General features: G+C 42.4%; 1 protein-coding gene across 1 annotated transcript in view; it reads left to right on the top strand.

Moving 5' to 3' along the window:
* Window positions 1-17,245, top strand: part of otog (otogelin) — a 36,141-nt gene extending 18,896 nt beyond the window's left edge. Inside the window, exons 30-53 of the mRNA XM_047042371.1 lie at window positions 639-917; window positions 3,043-3,160; window positions 3,502-3,581; window positions 4,053-7,126; window positions 7,354-7,531; window positions 8,128-8,279; window positions 8,475-8,564; window positions 8,668-8,854; window positions 9,098-9,318; window positions 9,768-9,906; window positions 10,092-10,280; window positions 10,550-10,759; window positions 10,977-11,081; window positions 11,303-11,407; window positions 11,526-11,627; window positions 11,767-11,865; window positions 11,975-12,015; window positions 12,104-12,179; window positions 12,342-12,520; window positions 12,971-13,075; window positions 13,223-13,342; window positions 13,483-13,528; window positions 15,168-15,247; window positions 15,361-17,245. Coding sequence (XP_046898327.1) covers window positions 639-917; window positions 3,043-3,160; window positions 3,502-3,581; window positions 4,053-7,126; window positions 7,354-7,531; window positions 8,128-8,279; window positions 8,475-8,564; window positions 8,668-8,854; window positions 9,098-9,318; window positions 9,768-9,906; window positions 10,092-10,280; window positions 10,550-10,759; window positions 10,977-11,081; window positions 11,303-11,407; window positions 11,526-11,627; window positions 11,767-11,865; window positions 11,975-12,015; window positions 12,104-12,179; window positions 12,342-12,520; window positions 12,971-13,075; window positions 13,223-13,342; window positions 13,483-13,528; window positions 15,168-15,247; window positions 15,361-15,561 — 6,176 coding nt within the window. The 3' untranslated portion in view covers window positions 15,562-17,245. The remainder of the gene's footprint in view (window positions 1-638; window positions 918-3,042; window positions 3,161-3,501; window positions 3,582-4,052; window positions 7,127-7,353; window positions 7,532-8,127; window positions 8,280-8,474; window positions 8,565-8,667; window positions 8,855-9,097; window positions 9,319-9,767; window positions 9,907-10,091; window positions 10,281-10,549; window positions 10,760-10,976; window positions 11,082-11,302; window positions 11,408-11,525; window positions 11,628-11,766; window positions 11,866-11,974; window positions 12,016-12,103; window positions 12,180-12,341; window positions 12,521-12,970; window positions 13,076-13,222; window positions 13,343-13,482; window positions 13,529-15,167; window positions 15,248-15,360) is intronic.
* Window positions 17,246-20,333: the final 3,088 nt, after the last annotated feature.

The following is a 20,333-nucleotide window of genomic DNA, read 5'->3' as shown; positions in this document are numbered from 1 at the left end:
GAGTTTGGTTTGTTAGGTCCAGCCCACAAATCCCTCGTTTTATAGGAAGAATTCCTTTCTAGTTTATCTTAATCTTTGTTTACAGAGAGCATTCTAACATTTCCATTGGTTAATAGGCCCACTGAATGCCAATCAGACAATGTTCTCCTCTTCCACTGTTGCTATTGGTTTGGACCATGTTTGGAATGAGTTGGTTTGCCCAGCGAAAACACAGATTGCAAGATAGCCTTACGTTGACTTTTAATTGGCAAGCGTCTTCTGAGAATCAGATTTCTAAATGCTAATACAGAAACCTGATCCTTCGACCAGTCAAACTGTTGAGACCACTGGCAAGTCAGCCAAGAGGTGTTACCAGCAGCTAGCAAGCAGTGTTTATAGCTGGTGTGCAGATACCATTGTCAGCTAACCTGATATTTGCCAACCATAGGACCAAGGAGACACCCAGTAGTTTAACTGAAGTATTGCAGAAGAAAAAATATTTGGACCACAAGCATTTGCGTCTCATTATTGCTATGGTTGTCAATCCTATCCACTCTTTCCACTCCAAAATGACTATATTGTATAATAATACATTGTTACCCAGTAAAGTATAATGGTACCCATATATTACTCATAAACTGTTCTCATCAAACTCTTAGACACGTCCCTGGTGTCGTTGGAGGTTTCTGAAAGGCCCAACTACTTTCTGCATGTGGACCAGGATGGCCGTCTTAGGGTGACCAAGTGGGAGGACAGTGAGGCATTCTGGGACCAGGCCACATTCGTCCTCCACGGGGACACCTGGATCACCGGATACGACTCGTTGGAGTCCTTCACCAAAACGGGCTTCTTCCTTCACTACATGCTGTCCTGGGTTCATCTCATGAAATATAAACACACAGACAGCTTCCGCAAAGCCACTCTCTTCAAACTCACAGGTCAGTGTGTGACAGAGTGTGAGAGAGGCTTTTGGGGGAAAGGTTTTGTGTGCATCTTCAATGGAGGATTAAAAACTGTTAGTACATTAAGTTATATAAAAGTAAGTATATAGAACTATATTTTACATATAAATTAAGTAAGGGTCCAAGAATCAACACTAACAGCTAATTCTTAAATGATCAAATCTAAAATTATGGAACTAATTGAATATTATCATGAGGAAGCAATAAGCCTGAAACGACATATAGTGTTGGTTACACGCAATCACAAAATATATTAAGTACATAAATGAATAGTTCAACTATGTAAATATATGTTTAGTGAGCAAAAATACAGCACATATAATAGCTCTGTGTGACTGAAGTGACAAGATGAATCTTTGTGAACATTCAAAAAATAAATTACTTGGCTGAATCTCTCGATGCAGTCAGGTCCTGTAAGCCATAATAGCACAATTAGTTGATTCCCCAACTTGTTATGAGAGGCCTTCAATCACAGATTTGATAGACTGCAAAGTAATAACTATTGCACAGTAGACAAGTAGACACAGTAGACAAGACAACTTGGACCCAGATGAATTCTGCTTGCAGCTTTCATTGGATGCAGTGTACTATACATTTTAATCAGTATTTCTGTTAGAAGTAAACCTAAATTCCACTTTCACATTCCATACTAGCATGGCATTTTAATAATCAACATTTGTTGTGATATAACATTTTACTTAAACTTTTACCCCATTCAACTTAGATAGTTTATAGCATAAATAGCAGTTAAGGACCATAACATGCTTTGATCACATAGCTTGATGTCCAGTCCTTGCATGTTTGGGTGAGTCAAAGCAACCCAATACTTACTGTATTTATGTGAGCTACGTGACAGCTGGGCTGCAGGACAAAGAGTTTCACTAGGGGATACAGACTGACCAACCCCCCAACATTAGCTCCTCCAACATGCATGTGCTGCCATTTGTTTAAAACACCCGTTTAACCAGTTAATGGGTGCTTTGTGTGGGTGGCCATGTTTTGCATTGCTCTGTAATAGCAACCCTCTGCAGCTGTTGACTGGCACACTCCTACCTCAGAGCAAAATGAGAGCTTTTGTCAGTTGCGAGTGGCTGATGTGTGCTGGGGAGCTCCTTTAATCACAGTTATGTTGTGTGTGTACGTGTGTGTGTCCGTGTGTCTGTGGGTGGGGTTGTGTGGTTCAGTCTATGTGAGAGAGGGTTGGGTGGTATGCTATGCAATGGCATCAACCAAACCCCCTTAAGGCTGTTTTACAACAAAGACCCCTCTAGAGAGAGGGGATTTACCCTCACTAAAACCCAGAATCACTCTCCGGGGGTAGGGGTGAACCAAGAGAGGGGTGGAAAACAGGGTCAAACCCAGGACAGGTATGGGGGAACCACTTGATTGAATTTTAGCCAAACAAAACAGTCAATCACAAGATTTTGAAGTGCCCATGTGAGCATGACAGGTCACCACTAACAATCTTCCAGGTCACCACTAACCATCTTCCAGGTCAAAGTGCAGGGTGAGGGAAGTTCAGAGTGCTTTGCTCTTTCTCACCACTCTCAGCTCACAGAGACAGTGCCGCCGATGCAAGCAGAGTAATTACCACTGCTAAAAATATGATGGCATTTGTTTTAGTTAATGGAAAAGTCATACCAGTACTGCAGGCAAAAGCAGATAGAATTTCTCGCTGACAGCAGTGGATGCCAGGCATATCAAAGAAGGAAAAGGCCGCAGAGGTTAGGCAGTGTCCAGACCGTCAAATGTTGGGCTCGGGTGCCCTGGCTCTCCAGTGGGGTACTAAATGGAGATGAGAATTTTTGAGCTAAAATTACAGAGAGAAGAGATGATCTAAATTTGCTTTGAAGACAAACTCACTTCCTTTTTTCAACACGGTGATATGTTACACGTCTTCATCTATTCTTGTCATTGTGAGGAACTATGACATTTGACACACTCATGTATTATTATCACACATATCCATATTTGAAAGTGGATTGACCATAGGTAACAGTTGCATTACAAAATGAATTCCACATTGATGTTAAATGATCAGTATCTCTCACACTCATCACCAGTTTCTTTTACATTCCTATAATATGTGGTTTTCTGTCAGGCCCAGCTCCAGATATCCCTACTGGTCCACGGTGCCAGTGGAGGTACGATTCGTGTGTCAGCCCCTGCTTCAAGACCTGCAGTGACCCCTCGGGTGGGGCATGTGTCACTATTCCAAAGTAAGACTTCCTAAGTCCTCATAACACCAACAGACAGTGTCAGCATTCACAGTACCTTCAAAACCCTTTACATTTCAATTTCTTAAAAAATTATCAAGAGGTGGTGTGATTTGAGATTTACATTTTAGATGCACATTGTTAATTTTGCTTTATCACATAATTCATCTGTAAACAAAAGTTTATTTTTTTTACATTTGTCATTATGATGATGTTTCAAAAACGATACGCTTTCTTATGAAGACAACCAAAGACAGTCTTAGATATAACACTGTTTGTCTAGAGAAATTGTTGTTTTCTGGGTCGTGGGGGTTATTTTCAGAGCTGTGTGGCTTTTTCTGTAGAGTGGAGGGATGTCTTCCCATGTGTCCTGCCCACATGGTTCTGGATGAGGTCACCCAGAGATGTGTCCATGTTGAAGACTGTGAGTACTACAGCTTAGAGACTCATGAAATAACCTGCTTATACATTATTATAACTATGGCCCTTTTCTTCCCCCCTTCTCATATCAGAGCAGATGCTTATTATCTAAGAATGTGTAATATTTCTTTGGATTGTATTGTTACAAGAGCCAACTTACCACAGTGCTTTGATATGTTTGAGGTCTGTTTGTAAAAAATATAATCACTGTAAGATATTGCGTTTCCTAGATGTTGACATGTCCACCCCTAACATCTGTTTAATCAAGCTCAACACTCTCAATCCCCTTAACTCCCAATGCCATGAGAGATGTAGTTGAAGTCTGACCATAGAGGGATAAATTGGCCCTGCTCCTTAACCCCATTCCACATCCTTCTTTTTCTATCTGTCTTTCTTTCTCTATCTCACCCTTTCTTTCACTCTTTCTCTCCTGACCAGCAGTGATGCTAACAGTTGTTTTATTGTTTGTGCTTAGGCATTAAGCCTCCAGTTGCCGTGCCGCCCATTACCACAACGGCAGCCAGCGTTGAGACACCACCTGCAGCTGTCATTCCTATCACTGCCACCACCACCCCGGCTAGCCCTAGCCTCTCCACAGAACATTATACCCCTTCCCCCACACCGGGACCCCTCACCACAGCCTCCACCCCAATCCTTACTACCTCTGGCATGGCCCTCTCCACTGCAGCTACCACGACAGTCAGATTCACCACTGCTACATCCGCAGTGTATACCCAGACCACAACTGTTAGTGTACCAACAACAGTTCCTGAAAAGGTGGTCCTACCAGACAGCACTTCATCCATTCCTGCCCCAGTTTCACACATCAGTGCAGTTGCCTCTCTATCTCCTCCAACACTGCCCCCTACAGTCAGCCCAGAGGGTGTAAAGCCTGTTTCCACTGTAAAAACTACCACAGCTCCAACTACGGTTCCAATAGTCACGACGGAGCAGATTACGTCAGCTCCAAGCTCCACACTTGAGTTTACTGGTATCAGCACAGTGAGGACGACACTTTCTCCTTTCCCCGTTAGTACTTTGTTAACCTCGTCCACCAGTCCCACTGCTTCCAAAGAAACACTCTACACCACCTCTACCACCACCTCCCCACCATCCACTGTCATGGTCCAGCCTATGAGCTCCACTGAGGGGCCCACCCTTATCAGTACACTGCCCTCTGTCACAGTCTTTCCTCCCAGGGACACCACCAAAGCCACAACACGTTTAGTGGACTTGTCTCCCATTTCAACCACCTCCAGCCTTCGTCCGACAGAAGTTTCAGACACGCTCAGAGATACAGTCCGGACTACATTACCCATAATCACCACTGGCGTCTACAATGAGACCAGCACAAAGCTAGTAGTCACTGCGGAAACAGGAAAGACACCAACCACTCAATCACTTCCTCCTGGTGTTACAAGTACAGATGCTACCACAGAGTACTCTTCTTCACCACCCTACCCAGTTCACACTGTACCTTTGTCTACACTAGAGGCCACTTCAGCACACACCACAGAATCAACCTCACCAGTCATTGCCTTCACAACACTTAAAACAACACCATTCACTGGTCCCACACCAACAACACTTTTCTCTGAGGTGACCACTAAGAAGACTGTGCACACAACCCCTATGGAGCTAAGAACTTCCACAATGCCTATTCCTGAGCTACCATCAAGTCCCTCTGTTGATATCTTACTTACAACAACATCAACAATTCCTACTCCACCCACTTCAGAACAGGCAGTCACAACAGAGGAAACTTCATCAGTGTCCACGGCAAAAACGGTACCTGTACCTACAACCCATATCACCACAACAACAGCTGTTGTTCCACCATTGAAGATAACTGATACAACAGTACCTTCTAGACCTACTTCACAAGTCTATACAGAGAGAACTTCCTGGTCGGTTAGTCTTCCAACTACGGAAAGAACTACACAGACAACCCAATACGAGACCACAGCTGTAGACTGGGGGAAGACCACAACCACCACCAGTGGTCCAACCACTCATACTACACTGACTGTCTCCCCCGATATCGCCCATGTCACCACAAAACCACCTAAGATTCTACTACCAACTGAAGAATTTTCACCATCTACCTCTACCATGTCAACCTCAACAGAGGCTATGGTTACAACATCAACCACATCCCTGGTGTCACCCGTAGAGACCACAACCGTGCTTTTATCACCAGTAACTTCCAGTCCCATTACTGCTAGTCCCACCACAGCAAAGACCACTGAACCTTGGAGGCCCCCTCATCGTGAAACTTCCTCAACACCCATATATAGCACTGAGAAGGTGACCACAGCAGAGGCTTCACCCAAACCTTTCACCCCTTTAGTCATCTCCACAACCTCCTCGCCGATCCCTCCCCGTCCCCCATCCACTTCACCATCCATTACCATGGCAACTTCTGTCGCTACTACAACTTCAATATTGTCAATGACCACTTCAAAAATCTCAACCTTCCCAGAGCCTTCATCCATGGTGATGTCAACATCAACGATTGAGAAACCAACAACACCGAAACCTCCGGATGTGCTAACAACCCGGCTACTCGAAACACCAAGCATCACAGTCCCCACCAGACCTGAACCACCAAGTACCTTAACCACAACCTTTGGACCAATTACTTTTCAACCATTAAAAGACACCACACCAGCACTTCCAGTGACAGAAAGAGTGAAAGTGTCCACAACAGCCACAACATCTACACCTTTGACCAGGCCCCCTTTACTGTACACAACTTCCACCATAGTTCCAAGACCAACCACTCACCCAGAGAGGGTCACTACAAGAGTCATCTCTACTACAAGGACTACAATGGCACCAACAACAAGAATTTCCAGGGTAACGACAACAAGGATAACTTCCAAGGTTCCCGTCACAACACAGGTCCCCCCAACATCTTCAAAAACAGAAAGGTCTACTGTCAGGACAACTACAGACAGGGTCTCTTTGACTACAAGGTCTCCAGGAGAACCAACAAGTTCAATCACACCTGGTCCACCTACGGCACCTCCAAGTGATACCTCAACTACAGTCTCGCAAGTTCCCATCACCACTGCCCGAACATCCACTAAAGTGGTTACCACTGCCAGCACCTCTGAGTATGACTATACAACCACTGTTCCATCCACAACATCCACAACTGCTGCTACTTCTGTTCCTGTACCTAGTCTGACCACAGTCACAGCCTCTACAGCGGTTCCCATAGGAGTGACCACAAAACCCTCAACACCTACACAAATACATATTACATCCACAGAGAGTTCAAAGACCCCTCCTCATGATAATCAGACATTTACAGCTGGTGTCACTACCACAGAAGTCACACCCAAAGGGACTACAACTTCGACCATCCTCACTTTGTCCTCGACTGCCACTCCCTCCTACACTCCAGAGCCCGAGAAAGTGGAGACCACCCCTGCAGAGCTGAGTCCTTCACCAGCACCAGAGTCCCCCTCCACCACGGTGAAGACCACCCTGGCAGCAGAGATCACAACCTCTATGGTGGTGTCATCAACCAGGGTCTGCACGGTGAGTCTCTTTCTTCATTCTACAGCTGTAGTATACTGTAACTCAATGCCTCACTTTCTATATGGAGTATAAATCTTGCAATTAACTAGACTTGACTATGTTGTGTGTGGCCTTGTTTTGTATAAAAAATATTTAAATATATATATTATTTTAATTAAGAATTCAAAATCAATATACTCTATTCAAATCCCAAACAACGCATGAGATGTTTGTTTCTTCTTCTACAGCCCCCTTATGCAGAGTTCATTGATGAGTGCACAAAGTACATCTGTGTGACCGGCCAACTGGTGCTGTTCAACAAATCCCAGAACTGCCCCTACAGCTCCACCCCTCCCAACTGTGGCCTTCTGGGCTTCGCCATACTGGTCAATGGTGACAAGTGCTGTCCACAGTGGGACTGCCCATGTAAGAAACACACAAACAGGCCTCTGCTCAAACAGTACTTCTCTGCTCAAACACCGAATCTCTCAATGGCTTACTCATTCAGAATAGGCCAAGTAGTTTCATACTTGAAATGCTTGACTTCAACACATGAGCGCAGCTAGTTCTGGCAGGGCAATCGGGCAGCGCGCGTTATCGGGGACGTAAGGCGTCTTACTCCACCTTCCTTACTCCACCCACTACCACACCCATGTAGCAGCGCATATCCATTGGGCCACGTCCGATAAGGCGTCTTTAAAAGACGCGCGGATATGCACACACTCACCCCGGTCGTTGTATGATCAGTGCTGCTGCCACCCTCCACCGTCCCCTTCTCCCCCATGCTGTCTGTGTATCTATCCAACAGGGGGATTATATCTCTATTGCTCCCTGCCTCATATGTCATGTATGTATGTGTTGCATCGAGGAGGCAGGGAGTGCTTCCCTTAGATCATCCACTCCGCCAAAGTCAAATCTACATGTCCATGGCATGTAACAATAAATGCTCAAATCTAATACGTGATTGTCTTGACTGAACTTGATATATAAGGTAATATAATCTTGTTGCTTGTGCTTTCCAGGTCGCTGCTCAGTCTTCCCAGACCTGAATGTGATCACCTTTGATGGTAACAGTGTAGCCATCTACAAGGCAGCCTCATACATTGTGACCCAGCTACCCAATGAGACTGTTAGCATGCTGGTCCAAGAATGCCCAAGCTCTGACTCTAATACGGTGAGGCCATGACACAAGTGTCCCTCAAATAGCTGCAGAGCTCCTATGAGTATGAATTAACAATGTACCTACTGACTTTGGAGAGCAGATACAGAGGATGGGGTTCTCAAGTTACTGTAAGCTTGGGCTCTTAAGAGTCAGTCGTCAGCTATCTTAAATCTGAAGGTTTTGTTGTTTCAATGTTTTTCTCCAAAGCTCTTATGGAATTTCACCAACTTGTGCCTGGTGGCTCTGAACATAACCCACCAGTCCAACCATGTTATCATCAACAGGCTGCAAAGGAGGGTCAGTCTCCCCTTCTTTTTCTCACACTATCCAGTCTAACAAGATGTCTCTCACCAATATGATTTGGCAATGTATTTTCTTTTTTGTTTTACTTCTTCCTCAGTTATATGTCAACTCAAGGTACGCCAAGCCAAGGTTCAAAAAGCTTGGCTTTGAAATCCTGGACACAGGCAACATGTATCTGATCCGCACTCCAGCAGGCCTCAGGCTCCAGTGGTTCCACAGCACAGGCATGATGGTCATTGAGACAGAGAGCTACAACAACAAACTGCTCACCATGGGACTGTGTGGTATGTGGTGTATCCAGTTAATGTGGTTTATGGGTACTTTGGCATCTGTATGATACGCAGTGGCTCAGTGGAGAGTAACAGAAGCTCACCTGGTCCTGGCACTCATGAAGATTGAGTTATTGAGATGTCATGCGAATTTCAGAGGTGAGCGTGACCATGACTGGAATAATGTCCTTGTCATGTGTGTACTCTCTACCCTCCTGTCTTCTTCCCAACCCCCCTCCATATACCCCCACCCACCAGGCTGCTGTGATGGTAACCCTGCCAATGACCTGATGCTATCCAATGGCACCACGGTTGGTGAGAGCGAGGACCCGGGGGTGTTCATCGACAGCTGGCAGGTGCCTAACACCACCAGTTATGTCAGCCCCAGCCGTCGGCGTGAGGTCAACTGCTCCACCAGCGACTGCTCTCAGTGTCTGTCCATGCTGCACAACCACTCCTTCATGTCCTGCCATGCTTTCGTAGGTTGACATGTATACACACACACACACACACACACATGTGCACACAATGTAAGGACCATCATTAACATCATGCCATGACTATAAAAACAGCATTGTCTACTCTGTCTTTTTTTATCCGTGAACTCTCCCATATCCATATTAGCCCTCCTATCTTCCCTCCCTTGCCCCTGCTACAGCTTTCTTGGCCCAAACATACATACACGCACACCTGTGCACACAACCACAAAAACGACATACACAGACATGTGTGCACAGTAACGCCTGCACACAAACACACAGTTGACTATAAAGGGGAAACAAAAGCATTTCTATACAACTGACTGAAGACAGCATTTTTTGCCCAATGTGACAAGTTTGTGGGACATATTTTGTCCCATAACAGTACAATTGACCAATGTTGTTGTCTCAAGAATCCTTCAACTTGTCGTCACCTTCTGTGTGTGTAGGTTCCTCCCACCACATTCTGCGAGATGTGGGTGCGCGATGCGGAGTACGTCAACAACCCATGTGTGGCGCTAGCCGCCTATGTAGCCTCCTGTCACAAGTTTAACGTGTGCATTGAGTGGAGGAGTCCTGACTACTGTCGTAAGAAGAGAAGATTTTTACTGCCTTCTTTATTGCCTTTTATTTCTATTTTAGTCAAATGGAGTCAAACCAAGACTCAATAGAGACTCCACTAGTCCTCTATCATACTGTACTTTATCAAGTTCATGTTGTTTTTGTGGTGTCTCTCTTGCTAAAAAAGTATGCTGTTTTCTCTCCTCCCCCAGCCTTCATCTGTCCGGAGGACCTGCGCTACCAGGCCTGCTTACCTGCTTGCACAGCTCAGACCTGCTCTAACCATGACTTTGATTATGACCCAGAGCAGTGCTCTGGCCTCACCGAGGGCTGCGTGTGTCCAGAGGGGACCCTTCTCCACCGACCATACTCAGCCCTCTGCATTCCTCCAGAAAAGTGCGGTGAGTGTTTGCCTCCTGATTTCAAAAGGCCAGCAAGCACACAAACATGATTGAAACGGAAGAATAGACGTTAGTTTGGCTCTCAAGTGATTCCAGAATGCTTATTATGGTGTGGCAAGTTCAATTACATTACACAATAACATTATGATGTTATCATTTAAGTGTCTGCTTAAGTAATAAATACATCATGTAAAAAGAATGACAAGCTAAGGCTTGTATTTACGTTGTCGTCCGTGTTCATATGATGTGTCCCATCCCATGAATCGTAGCCTGCACGGACAGCTCTGGTGTGCCACGTGGTCACGGTGAGGTGTGGAAGGCCTCCAAAGACGGCTGCTGCATGTACCGCTGTGACAACGACTCCATCGTCCCTGTGGAGTACAACTGCTCCACCGTACCCAGTCCCGTGTGTCGGCGGACAGGGGAGATGGTCATCAGCCTGGCCGATGACACCAGCTGCTGCCCGCAGAAAGCTTGCAGTAAGCAGACTGAAATGACGCCACAAGGACAGCCTCTATTGAGGAAGCCTTCTATGACCAGCCGTTGTAGCTTTAGGATCAGAAACCCAAGGCAGACACATGGACACAGAGCGTGCGCTAAAATAAAACACACACTATGGACCAATGTAGTTGTACAGTTGATTTTGATAGTCAGTGTTGGATTCTCATTGAAATCCCGCCCTGTCTGCCTATGTAGTTTGTAACCAGTCCTTGTGTGAAGTCTTCCCCCCGGAGTGCAAGTACGGAGAGAAGCTGGTGTCCTACTTTCGAGAGGATTCCTGCTGTCCTGAATATGTGTGTGGTGAGTGTTACCTTGGTTTCGCAGGTACTGTTGATTTCAGAAAATATGGATTTGCTATAATTGCTTCTTATTTTTCTGTCTGTTACTACAGTACCCCTTTCTCCTTTCAACACACAAGTACAGACCAAATCTTCACATTTCAGCCAAATAACGGCTAGATAAATAATGTGTGCATAGTTGTAATTAATGACTTTGATCTTCTTGTGTGGCACATTACACAGAGTGTGACCCTGAGCTTTGTGAGTTAGACCTGCCCACATGCAGAGAAGACCAAACCCTCATTGCCACAAAGACTGATGGGAGTTGCTGTCTTGCCCACATCTGCAGTGAGTCACCAAACCATTTGAGACCAAAAAGTACTGCTTAGTAAACTTTAACATATGCTTTCTTTCAACTCTGTGCGTCTATGTTCAATGTGTTTTCGGACTTACATTCTGTTTACAGTGTGTAGTGCCTGCACAGAGATCATTCCAGAATGCCAGGATGGAGAGGTGCTTACCGTGGATGCCAACAGCACAGACCGCTGTTGCCCCATATACCACTGTGGTGAGACTTAACACACTCACATGCACACACACATACACATCATAATGATCACAAACACCAGCAAACCCCCAGTTTCTGCACATACCTGTGCATTATGTACTTGACTGAATGTTTGTTTCCTGTGTGTGTTTGTGTGCAGTGTGTGAGCCGTACCGTTGCCCTGACACCACATGTCCTCTGGGGATGTCCCCTGTTATAGTCTCCAGTCCAAATCAGTGCTGTCCCATGCATACATGCGGTAATGAGTCATAATGTTTTCTAATAAACATCGGTACTTACTTACCTGGTTGTCATTACCTTCACCTACAGTGAAGGATTTACCTTCTTGTGTTTCTGTGTTTTTGTAGAGTGTGCCTGTGACAAACTCTTGAGGCCAAAATGTGTTATGGTAGGTTTAACTCAGACGCTTTTTACTAAGACTACAATCAATCCTTGTTGTTTTTTATGTATTGATTGTGTTTATGTATCTGTGATAGGGAGAAACCATGCAGCTTGATAGGGCATTCCAAACTGACCCAGTCAACCAATGTGCCTGCAAGAGATACAAATGTGGTGAGTTGAACATCAAGGACATTGCAAAAAATCCACACCAGTGATACAAATGTCCATGTGTCCTGGTTTTTCAGTGTTAGTTCAACTTTATAGCACCAAATATCAACCAAGTTCCTAGATTATGTGTGAAACACCATGTCTCCCCGTTGTCTCTGTGTGCAGTGCGCGAGGCAGTGTGTGTGGACGGGGAGCGGGGTGTGATGCGACCAGGCCAGACCCTGGTGGAGCACAGCCAGGACGGCGTGTGTCACACCGCTCAGTGTACCCGCGGTCTGGACACCACCACGGGCTACCACCGCATCCGCACCACCAGCACCAACTGCTCCGCACTGTGCCAAATGGTGAGTAGGCCATGTGTTAAATATTAGCTGGGGCTAATACTTGTTATTTCAGTTTACATTTGGTTTATTTTGCATACCCTTTCATCTAATAGGCCCAACAAATAGTGCATAGAGTTCATAAGTAAAGCAAATAATAAAGGATCTGAAATGCAGTTCTACTAATATAACAGTATTTAGAGCCAAGGAACGGTCAAAATTGTACCAGACAGTATAACATCTTCAATTGTATTTCTCCAGTGACATGATCTTCTGATTCTTTGTGTATATTTTTTTATTTTACTGCTTTTCAATACTGTAGCATTAATATTACATTTCCTATGAGTGTTGTCACTGTGTAACATAAATCCCTCATATATGTTATTTCCACCACATCTATTTGACCTTGATAACAAGCACTGATAGTTCTGCGACTGATACAAATGTAGTAATGTGTAAACCTCTGTGTTTTAGAATCAAATATATATCCCACCTAAAGACCAGACTACATGTTGTGGTGTGTGCAAGAACATTTCTTGCCTGTACCAAAATGAGAATGGTACCTCAGCACTCTATAAGGTAGGACCGATTTGCAGTAGTTCTGAGTATTGGTTGTACTGGTTGTATTCATTACATACCCAATCGATGTCTGCATAAAGGTTGAATTTACCCAATGTAGTGTACATTGTGTTATTTGTTGTTATTGATGTTGATGTTGTTCTTCAGCCTGGGAAATCCTGGGTGTCCAACTGTGTGAAATACGACTGTACTGACACCCTGTCAGGCCCCACCCTGGTGACCTACTCCTATAGCTGCCCGCCCTTCAACGAGACAGAGTGCATGAAGGTCAGAAACACACACAGTTTGAATACATCTATTATGTATAGACACACACAGAGCCTCAGAACTCTTTATGTATATTTGTTTAATGACTGTGAATGTTAACACTCCAGATATGTACATTGACCAACTGGTTTGAACCCTAGATTGGTGGAACCATTGTAAGTTACATGGATGGCTGTTGCAAGACATGTGAGTATCTGTTCCATATTCCACACTGTAGGTACAGTAACTGCAGATCTACCACCTGCTTACAAGGAAGTGTTCTTTGGTTACCTATTGTCTGTTAACATGTTTTACAAAATACATGTTTGCCCTTCAGTTACCTCATTAAAATGTTCTCCTCAGCGTTTAAACTGTTCTCCATCAGCTGAATGTGTTGTAAATAAACACATTTTAAATATATTCATGTAATTACAACATAATTGAAAAGTAAATAGCAACATGCATACATCGGATTTTTCATTCATGTGTTCATCTGCAAGCTGACCCTCATGTACCAATCCCACCAGGTACTGGATATTCCCTCTTCCCCTTCCCTGTTAGTCCTTTGACACCTACAGTTAACACAAACTGTGAACGAGGTACCAGACACGGTTTAAGAACAAGGCTTGCCAGCACCATTGTTGATATCCAACAATGTACTCCCTATCAACATCCACAGGATATTGCAAAGCCCAAAAGTCCTGTGTTGTATTTTGTGGGAAAAAATAAGAAAATAAATGTTTTCATTCCATTTGTTGCATCAGATTTTCCTCGAATATTGTGGATCACGTACACGATACTGCTCAAATCTTTCCCCATTTTGCACTGTCTGGGCAGTGCATTGTTGATTGCCAACAATGTACTGTTGGTAGTGGCCAAGTAGTCAGCATTCATTTAGATGTCTGCATGAGTGTGTCAGTAGATGCTAATCTTTTAGAATTGGTGGGCGCAGGTGTTGGGATCTATTGGTAAAGTTTTGGGTAATATGGTATTGTAATTTATTGAAGAATACACTTTAAAACATTGCATAACATAGACTAGCATTGTATAAAAATGCAATATATCCATTAGAGTAGTTTCCTTTTTCATATTTGAATACACATATGACAGGATTTGACAGGATTTTATGCCATATTACCCAAATGATGACATTACCTTCTAACAAGTGGTATATTTTGTTAAACAAACTAAGATGAACATTCTTCTTCTGCATGGAATCAGTCTATTAACAAGCTGTACATCCACGTTACTAGACATTCTGATTTGAAACATACATTTTGTTAGGTACAATCGTGAACATTACATATATATATATATATATATATATATATATACATTATATATATGTTGTTCCAGTCTGGAATATTTAGTTGTTACTATTGTGTAACTTCAAGTTGTAGAATGTAGCTCTTACTGTATAGATTACAGACACCTTTAATGGTGTTATGTATGTGCAATATCACATACGGTATCATTCAGCTCATTATGAATGATCAACTTGGCAGCCATGTGGGGAAAGATGTCTGCGATGCCTGTACCAACAACAAGTGTCACAGACAATTTATACATCCTTAAATCAAAGGCGTTTACTGTAATGACAGTTTTTGTATATTTTTATAATACTTTTTTTAACCTCTCACCCATTTCTTACTAAAACAGATTGTTAATCAACTTTGTGCATGTTTGACACCATTAGCACTACAGTCAGATATCTGAAAAGATCAGACAGACCGCTCACAGTGTATCACTTCCTCTTTGGTTTTGTTCTTTAGATTCAGGCTAGTAGTTCAACGCTCTGCTTATTGGATATCTTTCCAATCTTTTTTCCTTGTTTTTGTCAATGCAGGTAAAGAGGATGGAAAATCATGTCAGAAGGTGACAGTGAGGATGACAATTAGGAAGAATGACTGTCGCAGTAACAGACCAGTACGTTTAAGGAGGGACATTTTTATGTCTTTCTTTTCAAAAAATAACAAACTGAATTAAACAGATTTTTTACTGTGTGCACTCAAAGGGATATTTGTTTTCTTTTCCTCCAGGTAAACATTGTGTCATGTGATGGCAAATGTCCCTCGGCCAGTATCTATAACTACAACATCAACACGTATGCGCGCTTTTGCAAGTGTTGTCGTGAGATGGGCCTCCAGCGGCGCTCCGTGCAGCTCTACTGCAACGGCAACTCCACCTGGGTCAGCTACTCCATCCAGGAGCCCACTGACTGCTCCTGCCAGTGGTCTTAATGTCTACACACACAAACAAACAAACACACACACATGAACAAACACAACCTCAGCCCCCCCCCCTCACTGACGCACACAGACACACACAAACACACTCTAAGGACACGCATATACACACACACACACACACACACACAATCAAACACTTTTTGTGGAGAGACTAATGCATGTCAGAGATGAACTATGAGTCTGGGAGCATATGCATGCTTCTGTGTAGCAGGTTGTGAGGCTTTTGGGCTGGTGGAAGTAAGACTTGGAATAACATTGCCTCTTTACATTGATTACAAGAGAGTGAGTAGTGGGTGCAAAATTGGCAGTAAAACTTGTAGTGATTTACTGTTAAATTGCATAACCAAAAGGCACGGTACTGTACACTTTATGTTAATATGTTTCATTCGTGAATTATTATCTTTCATTCAAATTAGTCAACCTAGACGTGTAATACAGGTAAATGCTCCCAGTGTAGAAGACTGTTTGGCCATGGGTAAAGTGAGGGGAATTTCGCTAAACCTGGTTATTTGGCTATTCTATTTTATGATGATGTGGTGCAGACACAGTTCTGCAAAGTAGTCTACCCTTTAAGGATTCTCAGAAACACCCCCACATGTATTTATTTTGTAGGTTACCCCCTTTGTGTAGAATCCATGTCTATCATTGAATTTATTCAAGTTGTGCCCCGTTTGTAAATATTTAAATTCCCTGTTGTGCTTATTCAAATATTTTTACATTTTCATGTTATGTAGCTGTTTTACATTTAGAACTATAACACTTCAGTATGTTGTTTATCACATAATATTAAAGATGCTTTATATAACCCATGCTAGACAGGTGTTGCTAAATAATGAAAATCAAACTGTATGTTGAGCACTTTATTTATTTATTTCCTTACAACATAGTGCAGCCATTTTCTTGTCATGATTTCAGATAAGCATTTGGCCGTTATCTTGTCCTAGGTTTTGTCTTGAACGCAGGCCTATTCAATATTTGGGGATGCTTAACAGTAATTTTACCATATTCCTGTGTAAGTACTAATACCTGTAGAAACAACATAGGAACTGTTATATAATGACATGGTTCACCATTTAGTGAGATAGATATGGTGGAGGGGAATCAAGAGGAAAATAGGATGTCTTTTTCTGCAACACAACTTTCTGTTTCCAGTTCCCATTGAAAAATATGATTTTCCTATATGCATTTTCCTTGTTTCAATTGTGTAATACCCTTTGTGTAGTACCAAGTAATTACATAGCAGTTCTTATATTATAACTATAGGTATTACTATTGCACAGTTCGGACATATGTCCTTCATGTTTTGATTATGTTGAAAACCAAAAGATATATGAAAGATCATTTGGGTATATTATTTTGACGTATTATCCAGTGTGTTTGCCTTGATCAGAAAATGTAATTTTATGACAAACCACTAGTCAAATTGCACTCCCTTTATAATGTTAGTGTAAAAATTGACACATTAAAAACTGAAGATTTTTGGGAAAATCTGGATACAAATGTAATGTTTATCTTTTGTACTGAAAAATTAAGGTGTTAGTAGATGATTGGATTGGTTAATTATTGGATTGGTTAATTATTGAATTAGCTAATTACACATTTAATTGTTAAAGGAAATATTAAAAGCATCCACAGAGTGCAATTTAACTTAATGTGTACCATACAAAATGTACATTGCGATTTTCAATAAAAGTGTCCTGAAAAAAACTGCTAATATTGATTGATGTATTTCCAGGTGATGTGTGATATGTGGGGCTTAATCTTAAGATAAAATACATATTAAATGTGTGATAAAATAAGATGGGAGATGTGACAAATGTGAGAAAGAGATTATAAATTGATTGATTCAGGTAAACAGCCAGAAAGAAGAGCCAATATATAGACCACAAAAACACAGCACCTCCAGCAGCCACCTGTCCATCTCAAACAATAAACTGCTCATTCTACTCTCTTAAAGTTGCACTGGAAAAAGGGTTGACCTTGAGGTTAACCCCTAAACCTCAGAGCTGATTCCTAAAGAGTGTGAGTCAAACCACACACACACACACAAAGACGAGTACACACATACACACATTCGTGCTTTGTCTCTATCTCTCCCCTAACCCCCTCTCACTTTTAAACACACACTCATGCACACCCCACCCCCCCCCCCCCCCCCCAAAGTGAATGTAATTTGCCCCTGCAGCTGTCTACTCCTGGAACATTGGGATATTGTCCTGTAGGACGTGTTCAGAGGCATAACAAATTTCCCTGGAGCAAATGGAAAAACAAGATGTCCCAAACCACAAGGTCCTTAGAACCAGCCCAAAGTCGTGCAGAAACTGAAGTGGCATATGTATGTGTTTGTAGGTGCGTGTGCACATGTGAATGTAGGTAGATATGTGTGTGTATTTGTGCATCTATATTTGTGCACTAGCTTAGTTGTGTATGTGTCTATACGTTTGTGCCCTTTCCTGTGTGGTTTCACCAGTGTGTGCATTTTCATGTGTGCACCATGGTGTAATGCAGCACTGGGACTTAAGGCACGTGAACAGGTTTGCGTGTGCTGTCTCGTGCAGACATTGCCCCAGTGACGGATTACCGCCAAGTGGTAGAAGCGTGTCAGCTCCATGGATCGTCGGGCAGGCCCCCTGATAGATGTGTAGTGACTTAGTCTCCATAGAGTGACCATTGTTTGCTCCAAAGCATGGTAGATTAAGCACCCCTTAGCCCCCTTAAACCAGGGAGCCTGGCAGTACAGGTGCCTAATGCTCCAGGGATACCCCATGACACAATCGAGGCAGTGTCACCCGTGTCATGCAATCGTAAATTTGCCTGTAGAATGCCAATAATAGGTCAAGAGCTATCCTGATGCAACAATCCGGGGAACATAGCAATACTGCAGATGTGTAACCGTCAACTTATCTTGCTGTTCCACATCTTTTCTGTGCTCTTCATCTGAACCTTAAGTCTTATACTATGGGTCATTACTTTACTGTGCAATCATTTTCTGGCCCAAAATAGTATTTTCAAGAATTACACTACTAGTAATGCAAATATAATACTGAAATGCATGGTGAAAACATCCTAAAAAGATTGCAGTAAAACATTTCCCTGGTGTAAGGATAAAATCATCAGACTGACATACAATACTAAGTGCTGCTCAGTTTCTATAAACAGATACTTGTACCAATTACAGTAGAGTCATGTAAACACATTCTCAATTACAGTGAGAAAATACATCTTAGGGAACCGTCAAGAGTATCTGATATCAGCTATTTAATATGCAATACCAGTCAAAAGTTTGGACACATTTTCCCATTCTTTTGACTGGTACTGTATATATTCACTTGAACATTTAGGTCCCAATTAACATTTGGAAGTGTGACAACTCAGCTCTTTATCCTGCTGGTTGTCTAATGAGGTCTACCGGTAATGGTCCAAACTCCAAAATGGTGAAAACTCTTACATACAAGTACATACTCCTGCCCCTTATTCATGTTTTAATATGCTAAGTAATTCTGTATAAAAGTATAAAAATATTATTCATATGAATTTATGAATAATATTGAATTTGAGAATATAAATTTATTTAGAAGAAGTGTAGATTTTACATGACCTTTGCATTACAATGTTTTGATACATACATTTTCCAATGTAATTATGTCACAGACCAGTGCTAAACCTAGTAATACAAATTCAGTCTGCATTGTTTTCTGCTTTTTCTTCCTTTGGATTCTATTAAGGCATAACAATGTAATCATGGAAATCAATGTGATCCCTATGTTGTTGTGTGAAGAATAGCACAGCTCCCTGGCAACACTAACTACACAGCTTCTCAGTACTGGGAGGGATAACTCACAGTGAAGATGCCGTCCTGAAATGTTACAGTGGACATTAGCACAGCTTCACCATTTACAGCCCATATTGCAGTCCTGAAAGAAGTTTATGCCAGCTGGAGTAGGAAAATCACACTGAATGATTAAGTAGAATCATGGTTTCTTGATTTGTGACTCCTTGTATGTCATTGATCATTTCCCTAAATTGCTGTTCATGAACCCCTTAGTGGTAGTCAGTGAGAGTGGATGGTAGTCTCATTTATTTGGTAGTTTTGTTTGACTCCAACTTATTCAGCATTATCAGGTTTCTGAGGAGACATTCCAAAAAGAACTCAAAATGTATGTGGTATGCCCAGAGAACCTCTGGGGGGAGATAGTGAAGCACATGTCCATCACAGAGAGAACATATTTGGATGCAAAATGTAAACTAAATATAAAAACAAAACAAAAAAAACAATCTTCAGACACTTTTATCCAAAGATACAAAGAGGGGGGATTATAATCTGGGACTTTCTGATCTGCATTTAAACGATCTATCACTGAGCCATACCAATTCACAAAGTGTCAAGTCATAAAATGTAAGTATTGAAAAGTAGTGTCATTGTTTCAATAGAAACATCATAAAATAGAGCTGTACTGTACCTCAAATACCTCAAGTGCTGAGTAGATAGTATGGTTTTGACTTGAAAATCCTTCTATGTCAGCTTTGTCACCAAAATCTTCTCTATGTTCAATCTTTGTTTTAGAAAACATTGCTTGCTTTGCAAAGAGAGACCATCTTTATTTGTTCATAAAACTCAAGCTAAGATCACACTGACAGTTTTAGCTTGTGACTTCTAGTAAGATGTTCTCTTCTCGTATTGATGTCATTTGATCTTTTTCTTCTGGCAAGGGGGATCATACGGGGATTAGGTGTTTCTCTGTGCTTCTCCACAATGTCGGACT

The sequence above is a fragment of the Hypomesus transpacificus genome, chromosome 19 (assembly GCF_021917145.1).
Source record: "Hypomesus transpacificus isolate Combined female chromosome 19, fHypTra1, whole genome shotgun sequence".
In the NCBI taxonomy this organism is placed as follows: Eukaryota; Metazoa; Chordata; class Actinopteri; order Osmeriformes; family Osmeridae; genus Hypomesus; species Hypomesus transpacificus.
This window is presented reverse-complemented; position numbering and strand designations above follow the sequence as displayed.